This window comes from Microchirus variegatus, assembly GCF_963457635.1.
Source record: "Microchirus variegatus genome assembly, chromosome: 5".
In the NCBI taxonomy this organism is placed as follows: Eukaryota; Metazoa; Chordata; class Actinopteri; order Pleuronectiformes; family Soleidae; genus Microchirus; species Microchirus variegatus.
In genome coordinates, this window is record NC_139806.1 from 27,478,214 (window position 1) to 27,499,799 (window position 21,586).

A 21,586-nucleotide genomic window follows, 5' to 3' on the forward strand; every position below is an offset into this window, starting at 1 on the left:
TCAGGATTATGCGCTTGTCCACTCAGCATTTTAGCCTATTGGGATTAGTGGGATTTTACACCTGTACAAACTTGCATATAGCTTTTTCAAATGTCAATATGTGACACTGAATTATTTAGAGACAAGTTCTTTCTAATATAGATAAAAAAAAAAGCCACATTTTGACACAAAAATTAAGCTTTTATGCCCCTTCAAAAACAAAACTCTTATTTTGATGGGTAAAACTGTCAAAGGTGACCAAGAAGATTTTTTTATTAATAGTCTCTGGACAAAAATAGAACATTCCACTGTTCCCTTGATCTCACCCAGATCGTTTTCTGATATCTTTTTTTAAAACATTAAACGGATAAATTTGCATATCTTTATCACAACCTTGAGTGTCTACGATGCAAATATCAACCCAAGACATAAGACGTTAGCGGTGTTTGTTTTTCTTAGCAGTTTGTGCTTAATGAAGGATTTATTTAATATTTAGGGGGTTTGATTCAGTCATAGTGACCGCACTGATATGGGATTTTAATTTAATTTAACTGTCTATTAAAGTGTGATTTTTCTCTTTTTATATGGAATCATAGCTGATTTTAAAGAGAAATCCACTTCTTCTTTTGAGCTGACACTAACTGGAGGTTCTGTTCTGAGAAAAGAATCACTTCAATCGCAAATACAAATACATATAACATATAACATATAAACACTATTCAATATATTCTTAATGTATAAAATCTTAAAAGTCTTAATTTCAAGCTCTCTGCTCAGGGTTTGATGGAAGTTGTTGGGATGAAGTGTGTGTGTGTGTGTGTGTGGGGGGGGGGGGGTTTATTCTGAACTGTGAGAGACAATTATGAAGAAAGATAAGCTGATTCACTTCTAAATATACTGTCTGTGTGTGTTTTAAAGCCTTTGTTTGTTTTTAATTATTTTTAATGAATTTCTGTTTTTTTTCTTCTATTTATGCTTTTCTGACATGGCTTGTGATACTTCAACCTCGCAGGGGTTGGTAAACCAAAGACTGTCAGGCACTTTAGTCAATCATCGTCTAAACTGTAGTAATGTGAAGAGAGAGAGGTGCGTTTGATTTTCACTGTTTCAGATGATGATGTAGATGATTTTTACTTATGATCCAGTTCTCTTCTTGAAAACACAGTCTTATCCTTTTACCTTTGAAGACATGACATGAAGTTTTTTTTATTGTGCTGCTTTGTATGATCACATATCTACGGAAGAGTGCTAGGCCCACATGTAAACTGAACTTTGAAAGACAAAAAATTAATAAAATGACATTAATTCTCCGATTAAGGTCAGAAATCTGAATTCTGAGGAACAATTCAAAGTATGAATTCTGAAATTAAAGTCAGAATTCTGAGATTGAAGTCATTAAAAAGTCTGAATTTAGAGATTACAGTCGTTAGAAAAACGGAATTCTGAGATTAAAGTCTAAATTCTGAGAAAAAGTCTGAATTCTGAGAGTAAAGTCAGAATTCTGAAATTAAAGTCTGAATTCTGAGATGAAGTCATGAGATAATCTGAATTCTGAGATTAAAGTTGTGGGAAAATCTGAATTCTGGGGGGAGAAAAGTCTGAATTCTAAGATTAAAGTCTTAATTCTGAGATTGAAGTTGTCAGAAAATCTGAATTCTGAGAAAAAAAGGTAAAAATTCTGAGATTAAAGTCGTCAGAAAATCTGAATTCTGAGAAAAAAAGTCTAAATTCTGAGATTAAAGTCAGAAAGTCTGAATTCTCAGAAAAAAAGAGTCTGAAACTTTAAATCTCAGAATCCTGACTATAATCTCAGAGTTCATTAAACAACATTAAATTACTCTTCCACACATATCCATTGAGTTTCATGGACATAAACATAAATAGAGCATTTAAAAAAAAAACGAAACAACAACATTGTGTTCTAATGTTGTGTTGGGTGTAAATATGGAGTTTTTAGGGATTAGACTACACGATGCTAGCATGATAATGGCCTCAAAAAAAACACACACACGAGACAAAGTTATATGATTTTAAACTTGCGTTTTTGCCATCACATTGAGGGCTGGGTATTGAATCTCAAATTTCATAGCGTTGGACTTTCTCTGTGTCGGAAATGCGTTAATTTTGGACTCATGGGTGTCAGGAAGTTGCGTCTGTTGTTGTGTGCATGTGAGAAAGTGTGGCTACAAGCAGAACAAACTGGATTAATGTGTCGTTGAGTCATCGCTTCGGTTCATACGATGTTCTTTAATGTCGAAAACGATTCAGTTTTAATGGTTTCTTTGTGATACGGGGCAAAGAACCCAGCAATATGCACATTTAAGAAGCTTAAAAATATCAGAAAACCTGTTTTAATTATTGAAAAAACAGTTAATCGATGATTGAAATAGTTGCATTGAAGACACAGAGCTGATTCCCCATCATTATTCTCATTTTAATTCAAAAATCTATTGATATTTGTGCAGATCTGCGAGAAACGACATAGATCAAGACAATAATGAATCTAAAGTGATATTTTGACACACTATTTTACCACAATATGTGATGACTTCAATCGATACCCAGCCCGAGTTTTCCCTCCTTTCTTTTGTTATCATGAGGACGAGTCATATCATATTATTAAAGCGTTTGAAAATAAAAAATATAAATATATATATATGAAAAAACCAACAAAATTGCTATGCATTTACTTCAGAATGGGATTAAAGCGTCCTTTCTACTAACGTTTTGTAGGATTTCTCTTTTTGTACGTGTTAAGTTTCATCTATATTTTCAAAATCCCATGATTTTTATTATTATTTTCTATGTGATCATGACTCATTTGAAACCGTAGGCGTTAATCGTAGTCTGGAACCTGGTTTGCCGTGTTTTTTGTTGTTGTCGTTGTGTTTAAAAACCTTGTTTTTCTGGGTTTGGTGGTTGTGGTGGATGTTTATTCTGGGTTTTTTTGTTGTTTTTTTTAGTTTGACTTCACCTGCTGTATACAAAATGACTTAAAGGCAGCACCTTCAAAACAATTTAACAACACTTCCCCGTCTGATTATTTTTGATAGCGTTCTAATTTTTCATACATATATAAATATAAATATATATATATATATATCAGAGTTGGTGCATCTGCCCTTTTTGTGTGTAACGTTCGTTGCCTTTTTGAGGAACTTTGCTATCTGAGAAAAAAGAAGAAGAAGAAGAAAAGACTGGACTTGTTTTTTTTTTTTTTTTGCTTTGAATTGACTTTAAAAAACTTTATTGACATCACAGGAGTTAAGTACTGTAGCTGCAACATGTGAAATATTGAGAGCACCCCTTTAAAATTCAATAAATCTTATTTGATAGACTGTTTTGAAACATTTTTTTCTTTCAAGACTGACTTAATTATATATGTTGATGTTTTTAAGATGACATTTAAAACTGGAACCTTTCAGCAGCTTTAAAAAGCTGAAGAGGACGAGTACGTCCAGCAGATGGCAGCGTTTCCTCGCGTGCTGGGTTTGTCTCAGCTACAATTTCACCTGCCGTTTTTTAATTTGTTCAAATCCCAATACATTTTTTGTAAAATGACACAATTATATATTTAATTCCAATTTAAATTAATTAATTACACATTTTAGTAATTATTTAATGGTGTGTTTATTGATTTAATTTTGGCACTTTCAGTCCTCTATAGTTTTCACATGTTAACAATGTAAAAGACAGACAATGGTCATTTATCTCATGCAAAATGTGTTATTTTAATTCCAATGCTAAATTAATACAATAAACCGTCTTGTTCTATTTATCCGTATTGATTTAGAAATATTTACTTTAACCTATAAGACTAAATTAAGTTTTAAACTGATATTTAATAATGATTTAATGTCTTTATCTGGTTAAACTGTGGAAATTTACCTTAAAATCATATCACGATAAAGTAATGTGGTATTGATATTCCACAGAATTTCAAAGTAAAAGTGTTTGTTGTGATATGGAACGATACAAAGTTGAAAACGCAATTCAAATTGAAATCAAAAATGTCATATCATGGACAACTGTAATAAAAACAATAAAAATGCTATATAAATACATACACACGCCATTTTACATTTATTTATATAACCGTAAGTATTATTTTAATAAATAAAGTAAAGTCTTACATTTATGAGAATAAAGTTGATATATTCTAAGCTTTTGTTGTAGAAGAGGAGAGTTGTTAGAATATCGTGGAATTGTAATTTAGAATAGGTCCTTGAAAATGGCTTAAGTGGCTTAAATAATGATTTTAACTAAACACCAACTGTGTGGAAATTACTTGGACCAAATATTTGAAGAATAAAAACTAGGGATGCACAATATTGGACTCTTTGCTGAGTGCTTGGGCTGGTAACTGATACGATTTTGTTTTTCTTTATTGTGCAAAAATAAACATACATACAGCCTACTGTTTTAGTCATATTGTGGGATCTTGGTGTGTTTTGCCGATATCCCATAATACATTTTAAAGCCAATATCGCCCAATATTCCCAAATAAAATCCCAAATTTCCTAATTTCTCTATTTTTCACATCAAACGACCACATGGTGTGACTTCTTACTAATTTATCTCCATCAAAAGAGACAAAAATAATCAAATATTCCTGGCTCCTCCTTTTCACATCCCAAAATACAGTGTGAACCTGTTGCTCCCAAGCACAGGAGACACAAATAGCTTTAAACAACACAGTGGGCAGGGGCAGCAGGGGGAAACATCCAGGAGACACAAGAGTAGATGCTCCTCTGCTGCCACTTCTACTGGATCCCTGTGAAAGGTTAGTTTGATCACTCCTCAGCTCTTACACACACACACACACATGGGTTTTCTGTGGCTTATAAATAACAACAGCTCTTGCTTTGACCAGATGAGAGGAGAGAGGAAAGAGAAGACGCATGTTGAGAGACGTCCTCCATGGAGCATGATGGGACTCTAACGCGTTGCCGTCGAGGTGTCTTGTGACTTTTGCATCGTCAACGTTGCTGGAAATCTGGCATGGAGCGACACGGACGTATCTGAGCGTCAACATTATCAAGGGGTACGACATTATTTAGGTCAGGAACTCATTTTTTAAGAACTGAAGACGAGAAGTTGAGAGTTTGCTAGAAGAAAATGGATATAGCTACAGAAGGTTCCCAGGGCGTCATGGCGAGCAAGGCTCAGGATCAGTTCAAGGCCACGGTGCAAGCCGCCATACGGGAAGTACACGTGGACGTAAGCGCCTTCAAGCAACGCATCGAGCAGAGGATCGACGAGCTGTGCGACTCCAACGGACCGTTGGCCGCGACGGTGGCCCGTCTGGAGGAGGAGAACCTGCAGCTCAGGGCGAAGCTGGAGGCCCTCAGCCGCCTGGTGGAGGGCCTTGTCGGAGTAAAAGTGGTGGAGAGGAGTCGCGAAGGAGTCGCGAAGAGCATCGAGAACGGACATGTGCAAGTGTCAAGTGTCCAGACCCAGGAAGAGAAGAGGCACTCGCTTTATTCTGTAAGGTCGGAGGAAAGTCTGTCGAGTCGATCCACGTCCACGTTATCAGAGCTGTCCGTGTCCAGCGAAGGATCCACCTACGCTGCTGCCGTTGCCAGAAACACCACATCAGCTCCTCCATGGAGAGCAAAGAGACAGAGCGACATCAATGTGAGTATGCTTTCGTTTGTTCACCCAATCAAAAGGCTCACTTACTAAAATCTTCATCTATGATATCTTAAGACCCCATTTCCCACTTTATACCATCCTGCACCAAAGTCCATAGAGAAATCCCATCGATTTTATCTCTCAGGGACACAGGAGCTACTCGTCTACTGCTGCATCATGTGCCAAGTTTGTTTATTTTAGGTAAATCTAAGCAATGTTTTTGAAATAGTAAAGTCACATAATCACATATTTGAACTCACTAAAGGCAGAAGTACTGGAGCAACAACTCCTGTGTGCTGTGATGTAAAATCGATGGTTTTCTCTATGGACTTTGGTACAGGACACACTTGAACGATATAATCAACATTAATGATATCATATCGCCACTAAAGTTCATGAATGGATCAATAAATGTTCAGAGTTTATTCACCTGAACCCAAATCAACTCCCACTTACCGATAGATTCCACAATTACAATCATTTCTGCGTTATAAACAGTCGAATAAGCTCAGTCTCATTGCTATATAATACACCAGAGGAAGGTAGCGTAGCCACGTGACGCCGAAATTGAAACGCGGTTTAATTTGAGACCCCTTGACCCACATTACATCACCACGGTGACCTCATTGAAATGAATGATTCAGCTGCTGCTGCCGTGCAAATATCTGTTTTTCTTTATAACGGAGCCAAAGTGTTACATAGTGTTTCTCCAGCACGCCAGCGAACCTAACCCGTCTTACGTGACGCAACTGGGTCCCTTTATGTGACCTTGTATGTCTTTATTTTTCTCTCGCGAGCATGGCTCTCAAACTCTGGCTCGTGTGGCACCAGTGGTACGCTGCCAGCTTCCTCTGGTGGTACTTGGAGGAAAATCACGTTTGGTTTTATCCTTGTAAAGTCACACTGTGCACTTGGTGTTTAAACCGTGAGCTTAAACTGCCTTTAAATGTCACGATAGATCATCCATCCTGCTCATGCCAACACGGCTGGTACATGCTCCGACCAAAAATGGCATCGCTGTATATGTACCCACGTATTTTCTGCACGTTAAACTCCTTTATGCTCAGGGACTGAGACTATCTGGTCTATAAAAACCTCCCGCGTGAGAAGGTCGATAGGATTCTGGATTCGCGACGAGGGCCTCCAGCTTGAATCTAAGCCCTCTGTAGTATGTTTGTCTAAAATAAGTCGTGTTATTCGATCACGTACGAATAACTCGGTGCATCTTGATTTAAAGCTGGACACATGCTGTTTCTGAGCGCATTAAAAGTTTATATTTAGAGTTTGAGCATCGTATTGATAATACATTCAAAATACTGTAACCAAATGTTTGTTTTCGAGGTCATGAATACATATTTTGATATATGACTGAACGGCTTTAATAAAACAGGTAAGGAAATTGCAGATGCCATAGCACAGTATTTTAATATTAACAATGAATAGTATTGGCATAATAAAATTAAAATGAATCACACCTGGCATTATTAACCTAGAAAATAACAACATTTTAAATCTTATATGAATGAGTTTAAAAGCCACGTCGCCGACACACCTTCATATTTACACACATACTTCCCTCTACCCTCCTCTTTTATAACGGCAGGTCCTCCAAAGGTCACGAGTATTTTTGGGCCTGTGATTTGGAGTGAGTGTCTGCTTGCTCCTCACTGACTTCACCCCTCGACCGTTTCTTAGAAACAGTGTAAACATTAAAGGGAGACGGCGACTGAGGCGACTCATCAATTCATTATCAACCCCTGGTCTTTAATTAAGTCTAATTAACGCGTGAAACCTTGTCGCCACATGGTTTCAGACTCTTTATTGTTGTTTTGCCTCCCCATGATGTAACCAACACGCGAACTCTGACAGTACATAAATAAATCCCTGTCCTTTATACTCGTGCAGGAATCTTGCGCCGCAGCCAACTGAGCTCTCAAATCTCCCAATGGAAAGTTGAAATTTGCTTCTTCTTCGTCCCAGTCCCCGAGAGGGACGAACAGCTGTCCCGTCGAAACACACACCCGCGTCAACATTCCTCACAGCGAAATCCACCCCAGTCTTTACCGGCACATCAGACTCCGACTCTGACGTACAACAGTTAAATCCTCACCCCCCATGGTTCTTCAGCTAATACTGCGCTCCGTCATTTCTGACAAGTTTGAGTGATTATGGCGACCAAAATTGGAAAGATGCCACGTTGAAGAGTTCAGGGTACTTTACAAACCCAACACTCCGTTATTTATAATTCCTGTACAGTATTTCTTATTGAGAAACTAAATGTGAAGTCCAAGTCTAACCCAAAAAAGTATGGAATTTACAAAAACAAACAACTGTTCAGTAGCATTATGAGCTTAAAATTATCACAAACTATTCCATCAAGTAAAATACTTGTCTTAACCAAGTCAATCAATTAAGCAATTGCTAAAAACCAATCCATCAATAAATCCCAACAGTTAATTATTAATCTCGAAATAAACTCTTCTGTAAACATTGTTGCTTTAAAATAATGTAAAATCCATTCAAGCCAATGCCAACAGGAAATGCTAACAAAAGAAGCTAAATGGGTAACATACAAATGCTAAACAAACAAAACATAATTGGCCAACATACAAATGCTGACAAACAAAAAGACAATTGCTGACATACAAATGCTAACAAACGAAAGCTAATTGGCTAGCATACAAATACTAGCAACCACAAAAGATAATTGGCTAACATACAAATGCTAACATGTCAACAGGATTTACAATCAAGTCCAAGCTGGGTAGGTAGGTATGAGGTTAGGTTGGTAGGTGGATAGATGATTGGTTAGGAGGGTTTGGATAAGTACAGAGGAATGTTATTTGGTAGAACGTAGGTAGGTAGGCAGACACATCACATGCCTGTGTTTGTGTTTGTGTGTGTGTCAGTATCCAGTCATGGTTTGTTTGTGTGTCTCTATGGAGCCGCAGTGACCCAGGCAGAGGTTGAAGGGATTAGCAAGGTCAGACTGTGGCATCCGACATCAACTCGTGTGCAGTCCACACATCCCTGCGGAGCTTATCTCCCTCCTGGTGACGGGTTGACAGACTGACTGTGACGACTAAACTGTGAGGCTGCCAGATCACTGCAGCTATCTGGGAAGCAAAAAAAAGCCAGAGGGATGGAGGGAGGTAGGGGAGGGGAGGGGATTCAAATGTAGACCAAAGCTTTGGCTGATTTATACTTAGTTAGGCACTGTCTGTCTGATCTGTCCAGGCTAACACCCTGATTTCCAAAGCATCCATTTGGGCTATATTGGGGTGTAAGAAGAGTGGAGCGGAAACTCGCGCAAAGGGACTGATTGCAGAATCTAAAATAGTCTCTCAGTGGGAACATGGGTTTGTTGGCCCCCCAGCTGTCACTAAAGCAGAGGCTTTCAGCTGTTAACAGCTGAGGAACGCACACATGGATGGACGCATACACACAAAGTACACACAGATTTACCCCGGATGATAAAAAAGAAGAGGAGATTATTTTTTAATCGATGTGGCATGCAGCAGTATGAGAGACAAAACATGTCTCTTTGTTGTTGTTGTGAGAAGATCGATGTTGATGAGGCTGATGCACAAATAGAAAAGTCCCCCACTGTACTTCCCTGAGCTAACGAAGGAAACAACTGGACATTTTACTTCCAGATTTGTGCATTTGCAAGAAAACACAACACTGAAATAAACCTTTTATGCTTCTGTTACCAATAAATAGTCATAAATGATTCATGATCTTCCTATAACTACTCCTCATGCATTAATAATGATGCTTTTATTGGCTGTAATTCATGGATGTTAAGTGGACACTTAGAATCTCTGTGTATACATAGGCCTGATCACATCCGTCATCCATTAACCTTTTACACTTTCATTGTAGTTTGTGTATGACCTTGTTTATGAATGGTTTTTGAAAATTATGAAACCTCTTGTCTTATCCGAGCAGGGTGCAGACGCAAAAGGAGAGAGAAAGTTCACTGCCACTGCACAAGAGAATGGTAAGAGAATCAAGATAGGCTGATGCTGTGAAGAGTTTGACGATGAACTCACCTCCGCTTCTGTTTTCACAGAGTCTTCACCAGTCAACTGTGACGCCGCACAGGCGTCTGCTGGAGCTGTTCCTCAGTCTCACCAGGCTCTCACTGCCGTCACAAAACCAAACCCAGAGACGGAGTCTGCCACCGTTCACTGTCCTCAGACGGACACACAGGAAACACACAGAGCACCTGGTCAGTCGTCTACCTACCATAGTAGATACCTACCAAACTAACCTCCTTCCTTTCTTCCTTCCTTCCTTCCTACCTACCTACCAACCAAATCTCCTTCCTACCTACCTACCTACCGAAGCACCATCCTACCTACCCTCCTAATCAATCATCTGCCAACTATAGTAGATGTTACCTACCTACCTACCTACCTTCCTACCGCACTTCCTTCCTACCTACCCATATACCGACCTACCTCACTAAGCATCTTCCTCCCTTCCTACCTACCTGCCTACTGCCTACCCGCCTAATCAAGCATCTATCCACCATAGTAGGTGTTACCAACCCACCTAACTACCTAACCTCCTTCCTATCTACCTATCTACCCAAGCACCATCCTACCTAATCAATCATCTATCCACCATAGTAGATGTTACCTACCTACCCACCCACCAATCTAACCTCCCTCCTTCCTACCTACCTGCCTACCTACCTAACTAACTACCTAAGCACCATCCTACCTACTCTTCTAATCAATCATCTATCCACCATCGTAGATATTATCTACCCACCTACCAACCTAACCTCCTTCCTTCCTTCCTTCCTACCTACCTACCTACCTACCTAACTAACTAACTACCCACCTAAGCACCATCCTACCGATCTACCTTACTACCGACACACTTATTGCTGTGTGAATAAACACTGGTGTGTTACAAAATAAGTACTTAATGTTGCCTTCACTGTCCCTGATCATTCCGTCATCAGATATGTGGAAAACTCAAATCCCCATTTGCTCTTTCAGACCAGGAAACAATAGGACCTCCGAACAAACCTCATCTCCCTCTCACTGCGGTGATGAAGGTCAGCTCTGAACCTCCATCTCTTCACCAGGCTCCTGCCTCCGTTTCCAAAGCAACTAAAGAAACTCCAGTTGAGCCCCCTGCTGGTGAGTGGAGTCCTCCACAGAGATTTTGTGCTCCATTTTATACACCCTTTACATTACGAAATGTTTTTCTTTTTATTATTATTAAGATGCTGAACCTAAGCCACATCTGCCTGTCACTGCCATGACAACCAAACCCACTCCTGAGGCTCCGCCTGTAATCAAAGCTGCTCAGTCTACATCTACAGTCACAAAAACAGCTGAGGCTTCAACAGTGGAGGCAGGAGAGAGTTTGTCCACTAGAGGTCAGTGTTTTCCAAACTGATGATATGAGAGAACCCACTTTTTAAAGATGACAAATTTAAAAATATTTTGGTGAAAAAACGTTCTCTATATTACATTTAAAACTGTACGTTTTCACTAACAGACACACTTTCTCCTTTTCTCCCCGATTGTTTCCTCTGGAGCAGCTGTATCTGGAGTGAAAGTCTCTCAGGACCAACCAGGTTCTGGGTCTCAGGCGTTGCCACATTTTCCCCTCGCGGCTGTAAGCAGAAGCAGCTCTGAGACGTCTGCTCCAGCTAAATCTGACCCCAGTCCTGGTTCTGCTCTGAATCCTTCAGTGCCAGACTCCCCGACGATGAAACGAGCAGAATATCCATTCAAACGTGGTGAGTTCACGACAACGACATTGTTTTTATTATGACATGTTAGTGAACTTTGTGTGTATTTCTTTTCTCTTTTCATTAGACGTCGGTGAACCTAAGCCACTCCTGCCTCTCTCTGCCATGTCCAAACCCAACACAGAGTCTTCATCTTCATCATCATCAGCAGCAGCAGCAGCTACATCAGTTCAGTCTGTGACTCTGTCAGCATCACAGGACCTGGCAATAAAACCTGGGGAATATCCCTTTAAGCGAGGTGAGTGCAGAGATCTGACATTTCTTAATTTCAATTATATATATTTTATCTTTGATCTTCGTTTATGATTCTCGTCTCATTCATTCAGCACCAGTTCTGAAATCACAGAGTCCGAGTCTGAAGAGAAGTGTGAGTTTCCCTCAGCCTGCAGGTGAAATGATCCTTCCATTAATCCCAGTTGACTGAAGCATAGTTTTTTGTGAATTACATTCAATTTTAATTAAATTGTTTTTTTGTCCTGCAGAAAAGTTACTTCCCTCCAAATCAATCATAAAATCTGGTTTCTCACCAAATCTGGACAAGTAAGTTGTCGCCACGGATTCTGCGTTAAAGCTAAGCTCTGCAACTTGTCCTCATAGCTATTAAAACTGTAGTATGTAACTTATAATAAATAAATAAATAATAACAAATGTCCACACAATTTCTGTTTAAGTTGCACCGCAGCTTTAAAGATAGGGTATGTCATTTGTGAGTCCCCAAAACATGGCAGAGAAAGTTTAGCTAACGATGCACTTCCAACTTCTGCTAAATTTGAAGCGAGCCAGTTCACTTCTGGACCGTTGTTGTTCTATAATTTGTCATTAAATTCCAGAGTTTGTCACTAAATTCTATATTTTGTCACAAAATTCTATATTTTGTCACAAAATTCTAACATTTGTGGCTAAATTCTATCATTTGTGGCTAAATTCTACATTGTGTTGCTAAATTCTATATTTTGTCATGAAGATTCTAACATTTGTCACTCGCAAAATTCTATATTTTGTTGCTAAATTCTCTAATTTGTCACTTAATTTTATATTTTGTCACAAAATTGTAGAATTTGTTACAAAATTGTAGAATTTGTTACAAAATTGTATTATTTGTTACAAAATTCTATATTCTGTCACTAAATTCTATAATTTGTGGCTAAATTCAAACATTTGTAGCACATTTGTCTTGGTAACTTCTGCAGACTCTAGAACATCTCTGCATATTTGATTGACAGCTTTTCCAAACTAGGTTGGCTGGCTTATTGAAAACCTTTTCTCGAAAGCCTCATTCTGTCTCTTCACAGCCAACATGGGCACTTTTATTTCACTGATAACTTGAGCTTGTGTTCTTGCTGTGTCTCTGCAGGAAAATGAACAAACCAGCATCTGTGGAGTTTAAACAGGATCTCATGAAATCACAGACAATTCCTCGCGCCAACGGGGCTCAGGCCAAACGGGCTCTTTTTGAGAGGATGAACTCCGAGCCGACCAAGTCAGTGTAACCAAAATACTTCCTTCATTATCCCCACATATAAAAGACATAAAAGTGACATGTGTTTGTCTTGAACAGGCCTAAAGACCCGAAGCCTAAACTGAAGCGCTCTCAGAGTTTTGGTGTGTCCAGTGCCAGTGGCATAAAACAGATTCTCCTGGAGTGGTGTCGCTCGAAAACCATTGGCTATCAGGTACAAGAGCAGGATAGTACATCCCCTATTATTTAAAATGCTTTTAAATCATGTCACACTGTCAGATTATGTTTATGAAGTTCTCTGCTGTTTTTCTTCATCATAATCCTCTCCGTAACTATTCCCTGCAGTATATCAGATCTTTTGTTTTATCTTTTCCTTTTATAATGGTTATTAAATGATTTGAATATTGTATTTTTTTAATCATTTTGACCTGCTGCCTTGCTTGAAATTGTAACTGCATTTAATCAAATGTGATTCCCACTGTTTTCTTCTTCTTCTTCTCAGAACATTGACATTCAGAACTTCTCGTCCAGCTGGAGCGATGGGATGGCGTTCTGTGCTCTGGTTCACTCCTTCTTCCCTCTGGAGTTTGATTACAACACGCTGGACCCCACAAACCGCAAACACAACCTGTCGCTGGCTTTCACCACTGCAGAGTAAGCAGGCTGTGTGTCTGTGTGTTTGTGTGTGTGTCTTTGTGTTTGTGTGTGTGTGTTTGTGCAGAGCTTACACTGAAGAAATCAGTGTTTCCAGATGGTAACACGGTTTGTTCGACTTGTAAACACAAGAAATGGGAGAAACTGAGCATCAAACCCCCAGGTGGTTGAGCTGTGGGATACTTCGGTGTGACTAAAATCAACATTAAAACACTTAAACTTATGTTTGCCAGAAAAGGAATCACTGAGTCGCAACATTACGAATAACAGACACGAATATAAACCGTTTGAAATCAACCTTGTGGCATGAAATTCAAGTCAACCAGCATAAGAAAAGCATGTTTATTATGAAAATAAACAGATTTAAGCTCCTGAGCAAATGCATGAGTCTACAGTATCTTAATAATATGTTTGCTGCTTTATCTTGCTGTGACATGGCTTTTTCTGACTGGAAACTGAAGTCCGTCAACCTTGCCACTCTCCCACACCAAAGTCCATAGAGAAAATCTGCAATTTTAAATCACAGCACAAAGGAGGTCTTAATCCACTGCTGCCTCCATTAGTAAGTTCAAATGTGTTATTCTTAGTAATTATGGTGTTGAAAATCCTTGATTTGCATTTAACTTAGTGGTACAAACTTACCAAATGAGGCAGTGGTAGACCAACAGCTCCTGTGTCGCTGCGAGCTAATTATGTGTGGATATTTTGTTGGTGAGCATTTTATTAAGTGAATTAATTATTAAGTGAGCTAAATGCTAAAATTAGCACGCTAACGTGAGCTTTGGATATGATTTCTCCATTATGACACCACCAGGATTAACTTCATTCTTTTTAAATTTATTTTCTTTGTGTGTTCCAGGGAGCAGGCAGACTGTCTCCGTCTGATCGAGGTGGAGGACATGATGGACATGGGGGACAAGCCGGACCCCATGTGTGTGTTTACGTTCGTCCAGTCCCTCTACAGCCACCTGAAGACGTTTGAATGACTCTGTATCAGAGCAGACGTTTTTTTAACCACAGTGTGTTGTGAACACTTGGAATACGTTGAAAACAAGCAAGTAAATCACGTGATGAGTTTTATACGGTGTGTGTGTGTGTGGTCACCAGTTTCCTCTGTAGTATTTATAGATAAATACTGATTTGTTAAAGTGTAGTGTCTTACGGCGTGTGACGTGAAGTGTGTGAATGACGCTGTATTTACAAAAAAAAAAAGAAGCTTTGTGTGATTTTCCAAAAAATGACAAAGACAAAATAAAAAATACATAGTTTGTAGCAACTGTTGTTGAACATAAACTTTTGTGGAAAACAACTGACATTTACTGACTTTTTTTTCTGCTTCATGGACCAAACACCTATGCCTAATATTTATCTTTTCAGTCACTCGGTTATGACAATGTCCTGCTGTTCTCTGTGCAATATTACATTAGACTGAATATTGTGTGGGGTTGTTAGTTGTTTGTCAGATAATATAAGACATTAAGAGATGAGGCTGATCATTTTACACAGTTTTACAGACAAATGATCAACCAACAAATGAGTACTACTCAGTATTTTTCCTCCAAGATAAGGATAGTTTTAGTATGGCTTCAATGTGTGTACATTGCCATCTACTGGTGGAATATATTAATTCCTCCAAAATTCTATTTTAATTGTGATAGATAAGTACTCAGTGATTTTTTGTGTTACTGTTTATTTGTTAGTTTGTTGTTTAAACAAAAAAAAAAACACTACAACGACTGTGAGATGTTTTGCAGCGAAATGCTGCGTTAAATTTCAAATGTGGTGCTTTCACGTCTTCAAATCAGCGAAAAACAAACTGTAAACACTTGAATAAATGAACATAATTCTGAGTCATTTATCTAGACTTAAACATTTCTTCTCTGTAGAGTGAAGGATTAAATTGGCGCTCAATAAACAAAGCAGACGACAGCAAAAATGTGTTGTCATTTAAAATACAAATAAAAACTACGACACCTGAGATTTACGGAGTTTTCCACAGGCTCGTGAACGCAGCGCTTCCCACTAACCAGGCATCACTTCCGTTAGATGAGGTCAACGTTTCCCTGGATCCGCCATTTCATTTCTGGAGTTTCTTGTTGCACATTAGTTTTGAGTTTTAAATGTAGTTTTTAGCGCCGAAGCAGTGAAATATTGCGGTTTGTGTTTCAACGTCAATTCAGTCGAATCAAACGCTTTTACGTTGTTTGGTTAAAGTTGCACAGTTGTTGGAGTTGCGCCGTTTTCCCAGCGCCAGCGTTAGTCAACCAAAGTTTTTGTATGAGTTGTGGCTAGGGAGAGGCCTCAAGCCTCGGACGAGATTTCACAGCCATGGCCGGTAATTTTGATGCCGAAGACCGTGCTAGCTGGTTCTGGGGCCGGCTGACGCGCCAGGAAGCAGTCTCCCTTCTACAGGGACAGAGACACGGTGTTTTCCTGGTGAGGGAATCGATCACCAGCCATGGCGATTACGTTCTGTCCGTATCGGAGAACTCCAAAGTGTCCCATTATATAATCAACAGCATCAGTAACAACAGGCAGTCTGGCTCAGGTAACGTCGAATTATTGTTGCCACTCAGTGTATTGCTTTGAAAATGTTGTTATATGTGTTTTTCCCCCACTAAGATGTCAATGACGGGTTCAGAGTAGCGGATTGCAGTGATTTAGCCCCGTTACGTCCCACTCGCCATGCCGAACTCCATCCACAAATGGTCAACTTTAATTCAGTCTGAGTTGATCTTGTACAGTACAGGCACACGATCACGTAGTTACAGCAGCATTGTATTACAAAATGGTACTCTTGAATTCGGCATATGTTTAATGCATTATTGTGCACATAGGTGAGTAAAATTTAAAACTTTTAACATGTGCTGTGGTTGCTAACACCCTTCGCTATAGTGGATGGGGATGCTAACAGCCTAGCTGCTAGGGAGTAAACCAGGCATCTGTATTAAGTGGGTTTTTTAAAGCCTTTTTATTGAAATACAATGATTTTACAGGCTAATTCTCATTTTTGATATATACTAGTTAATAAATACAGTGTGTGTAAATGTGTGCCAGCTAAGTAGAGTTAAAGTATTTTCATTTTAAATCGAGTTTGGTGAAATCTTTACTATCTATTATTAACAATTTTATTTAATTTATTTTTCCTGAATGAGGGAAGCCTGTGATGTGTGCTGCTGCTGCTGCTGGGATTGAATGGGGCTAACTGGGCAGACTGGGCTGTCATAACTGGAGAATGACTGGTCAGATTGACTTCTCAGGAATGTCTGTGATCTTGCCCTGTTGCTCACACATTCACAGTCCTGCTCACAGGTCTGCTGCTCTCACTGCCAGTCGCTCCTCATGGCTGTTGCACAACTGCACAATTCTGGCCTTTCCTGCATTTCCTAACAATTGCGAATCATTCATGGAGTCAACTATTGTGTGGAGTGGCTATTATATATATATTTTTTAAAAAGTGTTGTGACATAAATAACAACAGTATTAAATTAGAGAAGGCTCTTGGATTGTAGACCTCCAAGGCTGCTCAGTTTCCACACAGCATCAGGACACGCATTCCCTAATCTCGCAAAGTTAACAGTTGATTTACCATCTAACCACTATTTCCTCCTTGGGCCATAACAACACACATTCCTTTAAAAACATTTTTTTAAATAATCAGCGTAATCTGGTTTTACCACGTGCGACCAAAATCAAAACCTTCTTGGCAGAGGTACTAAAGATCAGATTTCAATCAAATAGAGATGTGTACACATCTGTAACAATTCATTATTTATTACTTTTGTCTTCCCGACACTGTTGTTACGTCAAACCTGAACAAATTGACATCACGTAAATGAAAAACATACTGAGTCGGTATGAATGGAGTTGTATTTAGTTATACTTTTTTTTGTGAGACTCGAGTTTTCTGAATCTGTAAAACCATTCATCATTATTGTATTTCCACATTTGGTGCAATTGATTGTGTTTTTAAACCAATTTCTTGCTTCCAAACCAGAATGTCTTGATTAATGTGCATATAAACTGCGTCTCTCTCACTTGCTATAAAAGATGAGACTGTTCTATCCTTATTTGGAACTTAACTCTGGGATTTTGGGAAGCTTCGTCGTATCCCTGCTGTGAGAATGTTGGTGCTCCATCTGTTCACTTGCCATCATGAGTTGCCCGGCATGTCTGGGGATTTGAACACTGTTATGAAACATGCATGTTTGTTGTTGTGCATGTGATGGATATATTTGCGCAATATCTGCAGATGAAGTAGGGTATGATTAATGTTGAGCTGATACTCGTGGTTAGGTGGGGCCATAAATCACAGACCTCCCTGATCTGTCTATAAATGGCAGAGTTTTGTAGGTCTCAAACTCACAAAAATGACCTTTTCTATTTTCTAGGTTTGGCTCTTCCTCGGTTTCGGATCGGGGATCAGGAGTTCGACGCGCTGGCCGTCCTGCTGGAGTTTTATAAGATCCACTACCTGGACACCACTACACTCATAGAGCCCGTAAGCAAGGCCAAGAACGCAGGTTTTGTCAGCTCAGCCTCTGCCGGTGTCCCACAGCAGTCAGAGGAGGCAGAGTTCGTCCGGGCTCTGTTTGACTTCCCTGGCAACGACGAGGAGGACCTCCCCTTCCGTAAGGGCGACATTCTGCGCGTGCTGGAGAAACCCGAGGAGCAGTGGTGGAACGCTGCGAACCAAGAGGGCCGAGCTGGAATGATCCCCGTGCCCTACGTGGAGAAGTACCGGCCTGCCTCGCCCACCGCTGCTGGTCTGAGCCCTCCTGTTGTGGGGGCCGGACAGGGAGGGCAAGCTGGAGCGTTAGCAGGCAGCACAGACGGAACAGGGGCGACCCCAGGAGCCAACCCTCTGGGCGACCCAGGCCAGTACGCTCAGCCCGTAGTCAACACTCAGCTTCCCAACTTAACGAATGGTCCCGTGTATGCGCGAGCCATTCAGAAGAGGGTGCCCAACGCCTACGACAAGACGGCGCTCGCTCTCGAGGTAGTAATTCCACCCACCATTTTCTGTGTTTTACTTTTTTTTTTTTCCTCCCGACTGTTTTGTTTTCTTCCGTCGATCTCAGCAGTGACGGCCCAGATTGTCCCGGTTGTTAATGGCTCACTCATGCGCGCGAGCATACGCACAAAGTATCGTCACAAATACGAGCTGACAGCGCACATGAAGACACTCGCAGTGGGGGCGGCTTCATCAATAGAGACAGACACAGATCCGTTATAAAAGCCCGTCTCTATGTACACACTGTGGCCCATTTGGTTTATGTGAATGGCACATTCATCAACGCTGGTGAAACGAGGCACATTTTCACAGTTTATGTTGTTTTCGAGACAACGTTTACTTTGTGTACGAGGAACACACGCTCTTAACTGTTGCTAAAGAAAGAGAATTTTCATGCTAATGCGTCACATAAGTGTAAGATTATTCTGCCGGTTATTTTCTGGATTATTTATATTTGTAGTTTCTTAAATGACAAAATCTTCTTCTTATTTACCCCGCACAATGAGGGAAAAACAACAAATCATTTCAATCAAGATTGAAGTTGGCCCGTTTAATCAGCTCAACTCAATAATCTGGTCAATATTAGCCATTTTTCAATAATTAGCAACAGCAGATTATGATTTTATATTGTGAGTTGGTCAAACTCTGGAAGAGCATATTAGAACGATACATATCTACACTTTATTTTAATTTCTACTCATTCTACCTTTGCACATATACTGGTTTGTCTTCACTGGGCAGATGCCACCATTTTGTTTAATATAAGAAGAATGGGAGACCGTGTGTGTGTTTGCTGCTGTGTGGGATGGAGCAGACTGTGTTTATGAACCTCTGCTGGTGTGAAAGTGGGACACAGAATACAGTGTTTGTGCAGTTCGACGATCAGCGCTGTCAGTGTGGACAAGCGCTCAACAGTTAATCTATAATTTATTGCCGAAATCATCCGCAGCGCTGTTTTAAAACCTGAACACTGTCACACCATGCTGTGAATTTCATCCTCTTGCAGCTCTTCACTTTTATTGTACCAGATGCAACTAAAAAATAGGAAGTAGAAGCAGAAATTGAACAATACGTCTTGGATAAAGCTTCATAGAAGCTCAAAATATAGTACAGTATATACAATATTTAGTACCAGTATTGGTCCAAATTGGGGAAAAAACTATATTGCATGATTCAATATGTTCAATACTTTAAATAAAACGAATTATGTCTTTGAAATAACGGGAAAAGACTTGGAGGTCGACCGATATAAGTTTTTTTTCTTTTTGGCTCATATCATTTTTATTGTCTGCACTGCAGTGCAATTATATACAGTATTTTAAATAAAAATAAAATGTATTAAATACTTGAAATGCTTGATTAAAAAACGATTATTGGTTCACAGCAAATCCAGCCATCCCTTTAATTATTTAACGTTTGTTTGCGGTTGTGTGAAACCCAACAATGAATAACAACTGATAACGCCGACGTCAGAATGGCGACATGAAGACGGCGTTTGCTAAAAATGGACACAAAAAATGTTAACCATGGCGAAACACGGTTATGGCAGTTATTTGTCAACTTCAGAGAAAGAATAATGTGTTTAAATCAGTATCATCTTGCAGAACCAGCAGTGTGACACCTCACACTGATTTAAGAGTTATGAGTTTGTATTTAAGTTGCTGTAGTGACACTGTAGCATGCTGCAAACCAGTTCTACGTGAACTTGAAACAACTTGCCCGGCACTGGTTTTCTGTGTGCTGTCAAACTATGATGCTAACGTGGTTAAAAAAGAGAGATGGGTCAATCGATCCTCGTTCAATACTTTTCTTTCTGCGGGCACACACGTTGAAATTGTATTGACGGTTTCGACTCAGCATGAGCTGAATCTGCCTGTAAATACAGAGCAGTAAGAGTTTATTTTATAACATCCTTGCATTTACCTGCTGCTGTTGTTTTTGTCGTCCGACAGGTGGGAGACATGGTAAAAGTGACCAAGATCAACGTGAACGGTCAGTGGGAGGGTGAGTGCAAGAACAAACGGGGCCACTTTCCCTTCACCCACGTTCGACTGTTGGAACAACACCATACCGACGACGAGAGCTGAGAGCTCTCCCATCGTCCTTTCTCCCTTCTCTCTGGCCATTTTGACAAGATTTTTTTCGACAAGCACACAGAATATGAACCTATGACCCGTCAGGACTTTGACCCTGACCCTGCCTTCACGCGACGTTTCGGCCAATTTTGCCGAATGTCATTTTTCATGGACGCCATTCATGTGAGTTTACACTACGGTCAGACTGATATCGGTTTACTTATATTAGCTTTTTTTTTCTCTTCTTTTTTTTTATTCCTTTCTCAATGACAGCCACAACACAAGGGAAACTCAACAGTATGTGTTGGTGTGTTCCAGTTGTAGTCAGAAGTTGGGAATTGGGAAGTTCCTCAACTCGGAACTGCAAACCCCCGTCATAGGATTCCAAGATGGCTAGAATAGAAAAAAACTAGTGCTGGGCACGTTAATGGCAGTTAACGGTGTCAACGTTAACACGTGACGTGTTTCCATGACTACTGACCGGAAAAAGACATGTGTGACGTCAAGTTTACGTGCCGCGGCACTGGAGTCAAGGCACCGTTTACCAGTTTGCTCCGTTAGCTGTGCTTGCTCCTTTAGAACTGGAGCAGTTTGTTTATTAAACGAAAAGAGCAGTGCTACAAATAACCAGCCTCTGTTTTTGAAGTTTAGCGTTACTCTAGAAACATTTTAACAGGAGTCACGTAAACACGTCATGTGTGTCTTTTTTCTGTCAGTCGTCATCGAAACACGCCATGCGTTATTGTTAACACTGTTAACCGCCGTTAACGTGCCCAATGGAAAAAAAACACTCCGCTATTTTTACTGTTAATTGCACTTGTGTCACATTTGTTTCACGGTAAATCGGTCGTAGGTATAATACAGTTCGATTTTTAATCCGCAGACATCGTTAACTATTATTGCTAACAGTGGTCAGTCCGGGATGCATTTTTGTTAATTTTTTGTCCGACTTCTCAGCTGGAACGCGGTCAACACAGAGGTTGTCGTCACTC

At 39.9% G+C, this 21,586-nt stretch overlaps 2 protein-coding genes across 4 annotated transcripts; both read left to right on the forward strand.

Moving 5' to 3' along the window:
- The first annotated feature begins 4,498 nt into the window (after nt 1-4,498).
- Nucleotides 4,499-14,798, forward strand: LOC310928059 (uncharacterized protein). Of its 3 annotated transcripts, XM_083890525.1 has the most exons (14): nt 4,499-4,762; nt 4,853-5,616; nt 9,565-9,616; nt 9,689-9,847; nt 10,629-10,772; nt 10,859-11,014; nt 11,180-11,380; nt 11,460-11,630; nt 11,719-11,781; nt 11,875-11,932; nt 12,747-12,872; nt 12,951-13,065; nt 13,354-13,505; nt 14,365-14,798. In XM_083890525.1, the coding sequence occupies exons 2-14, from the start codon at nt 5,098-5,100 to the stop codon at nt 14,489-14,491; spliced, it is 2,043 nt and encodes a 680-aa protein (XP_083746651.1). In that variant the 5' UTR covers nt 4,499-4,762; nt 4,853-5,097; the 3' UTR covers nt 14,492-14,798. The 3 variants fall into 3 exon arrangements, with proteins under 3 accessions (XP_083746651.1, XP_083746650.1, XP_083746652.1); XM_083890524.1 differs by lacking the exon at nt 4,499-4,762 and having other exon boundaries at nt 4,785-5,616; XM_083890526.1 differs by lacking the exon at nt 4,499-4,762 and having other exon boundaries at nt 4,785-5,616; nt 11,180-11,377.
- Nucleotides 14,799-15,833: 1,035 nt separating this feature from the next.
- On the forward strand, nt 15,834-20,606 carry LOC310927535 (adapter molecule crk-like; the record flags this gene model as incomplete). Its single annotated transcript, XM_083889843.1, has 3 exons — nt 15,834-16,053; nt 17,897-18,504; nt 20,472-20,606. The coding sequence occupies 3 exons, from the start codon at nt 15,834-15,836 to the stop codon at nt 20,604-20,606; spliced, it is 963 nt and encodes a 320-aa protein (XP_083745969.1).
- Between the last annotated feature and the right edge of the window lie 980 nt (nt 20,607-21,586).

Bases quoted from the DNA above. Each gene is read 5' to 3' on its own strand.
- LOC310928059 (XM_083890525.1), top strand. From the start codon at position 5,098: ATGGATATAGCTACAGAAGGTTCCCAGGGCGTCATGGCGAGCAAGGCT. The intron at 11,631-11,718 runs GTGAGTGCAGAG...TCATTCATTCAG, and splicing joins GGAATATCCCTTTAAGCGAG to CACCAGTTCTGAAATCACAG. The intron at 11,933-12,746 runs GTAAGTTGTCGC...GTGTCTCTGCAG, and splicing joins TTCTCACCAAATCTGGACAA to GAAAATGAACAAACCAGCAT.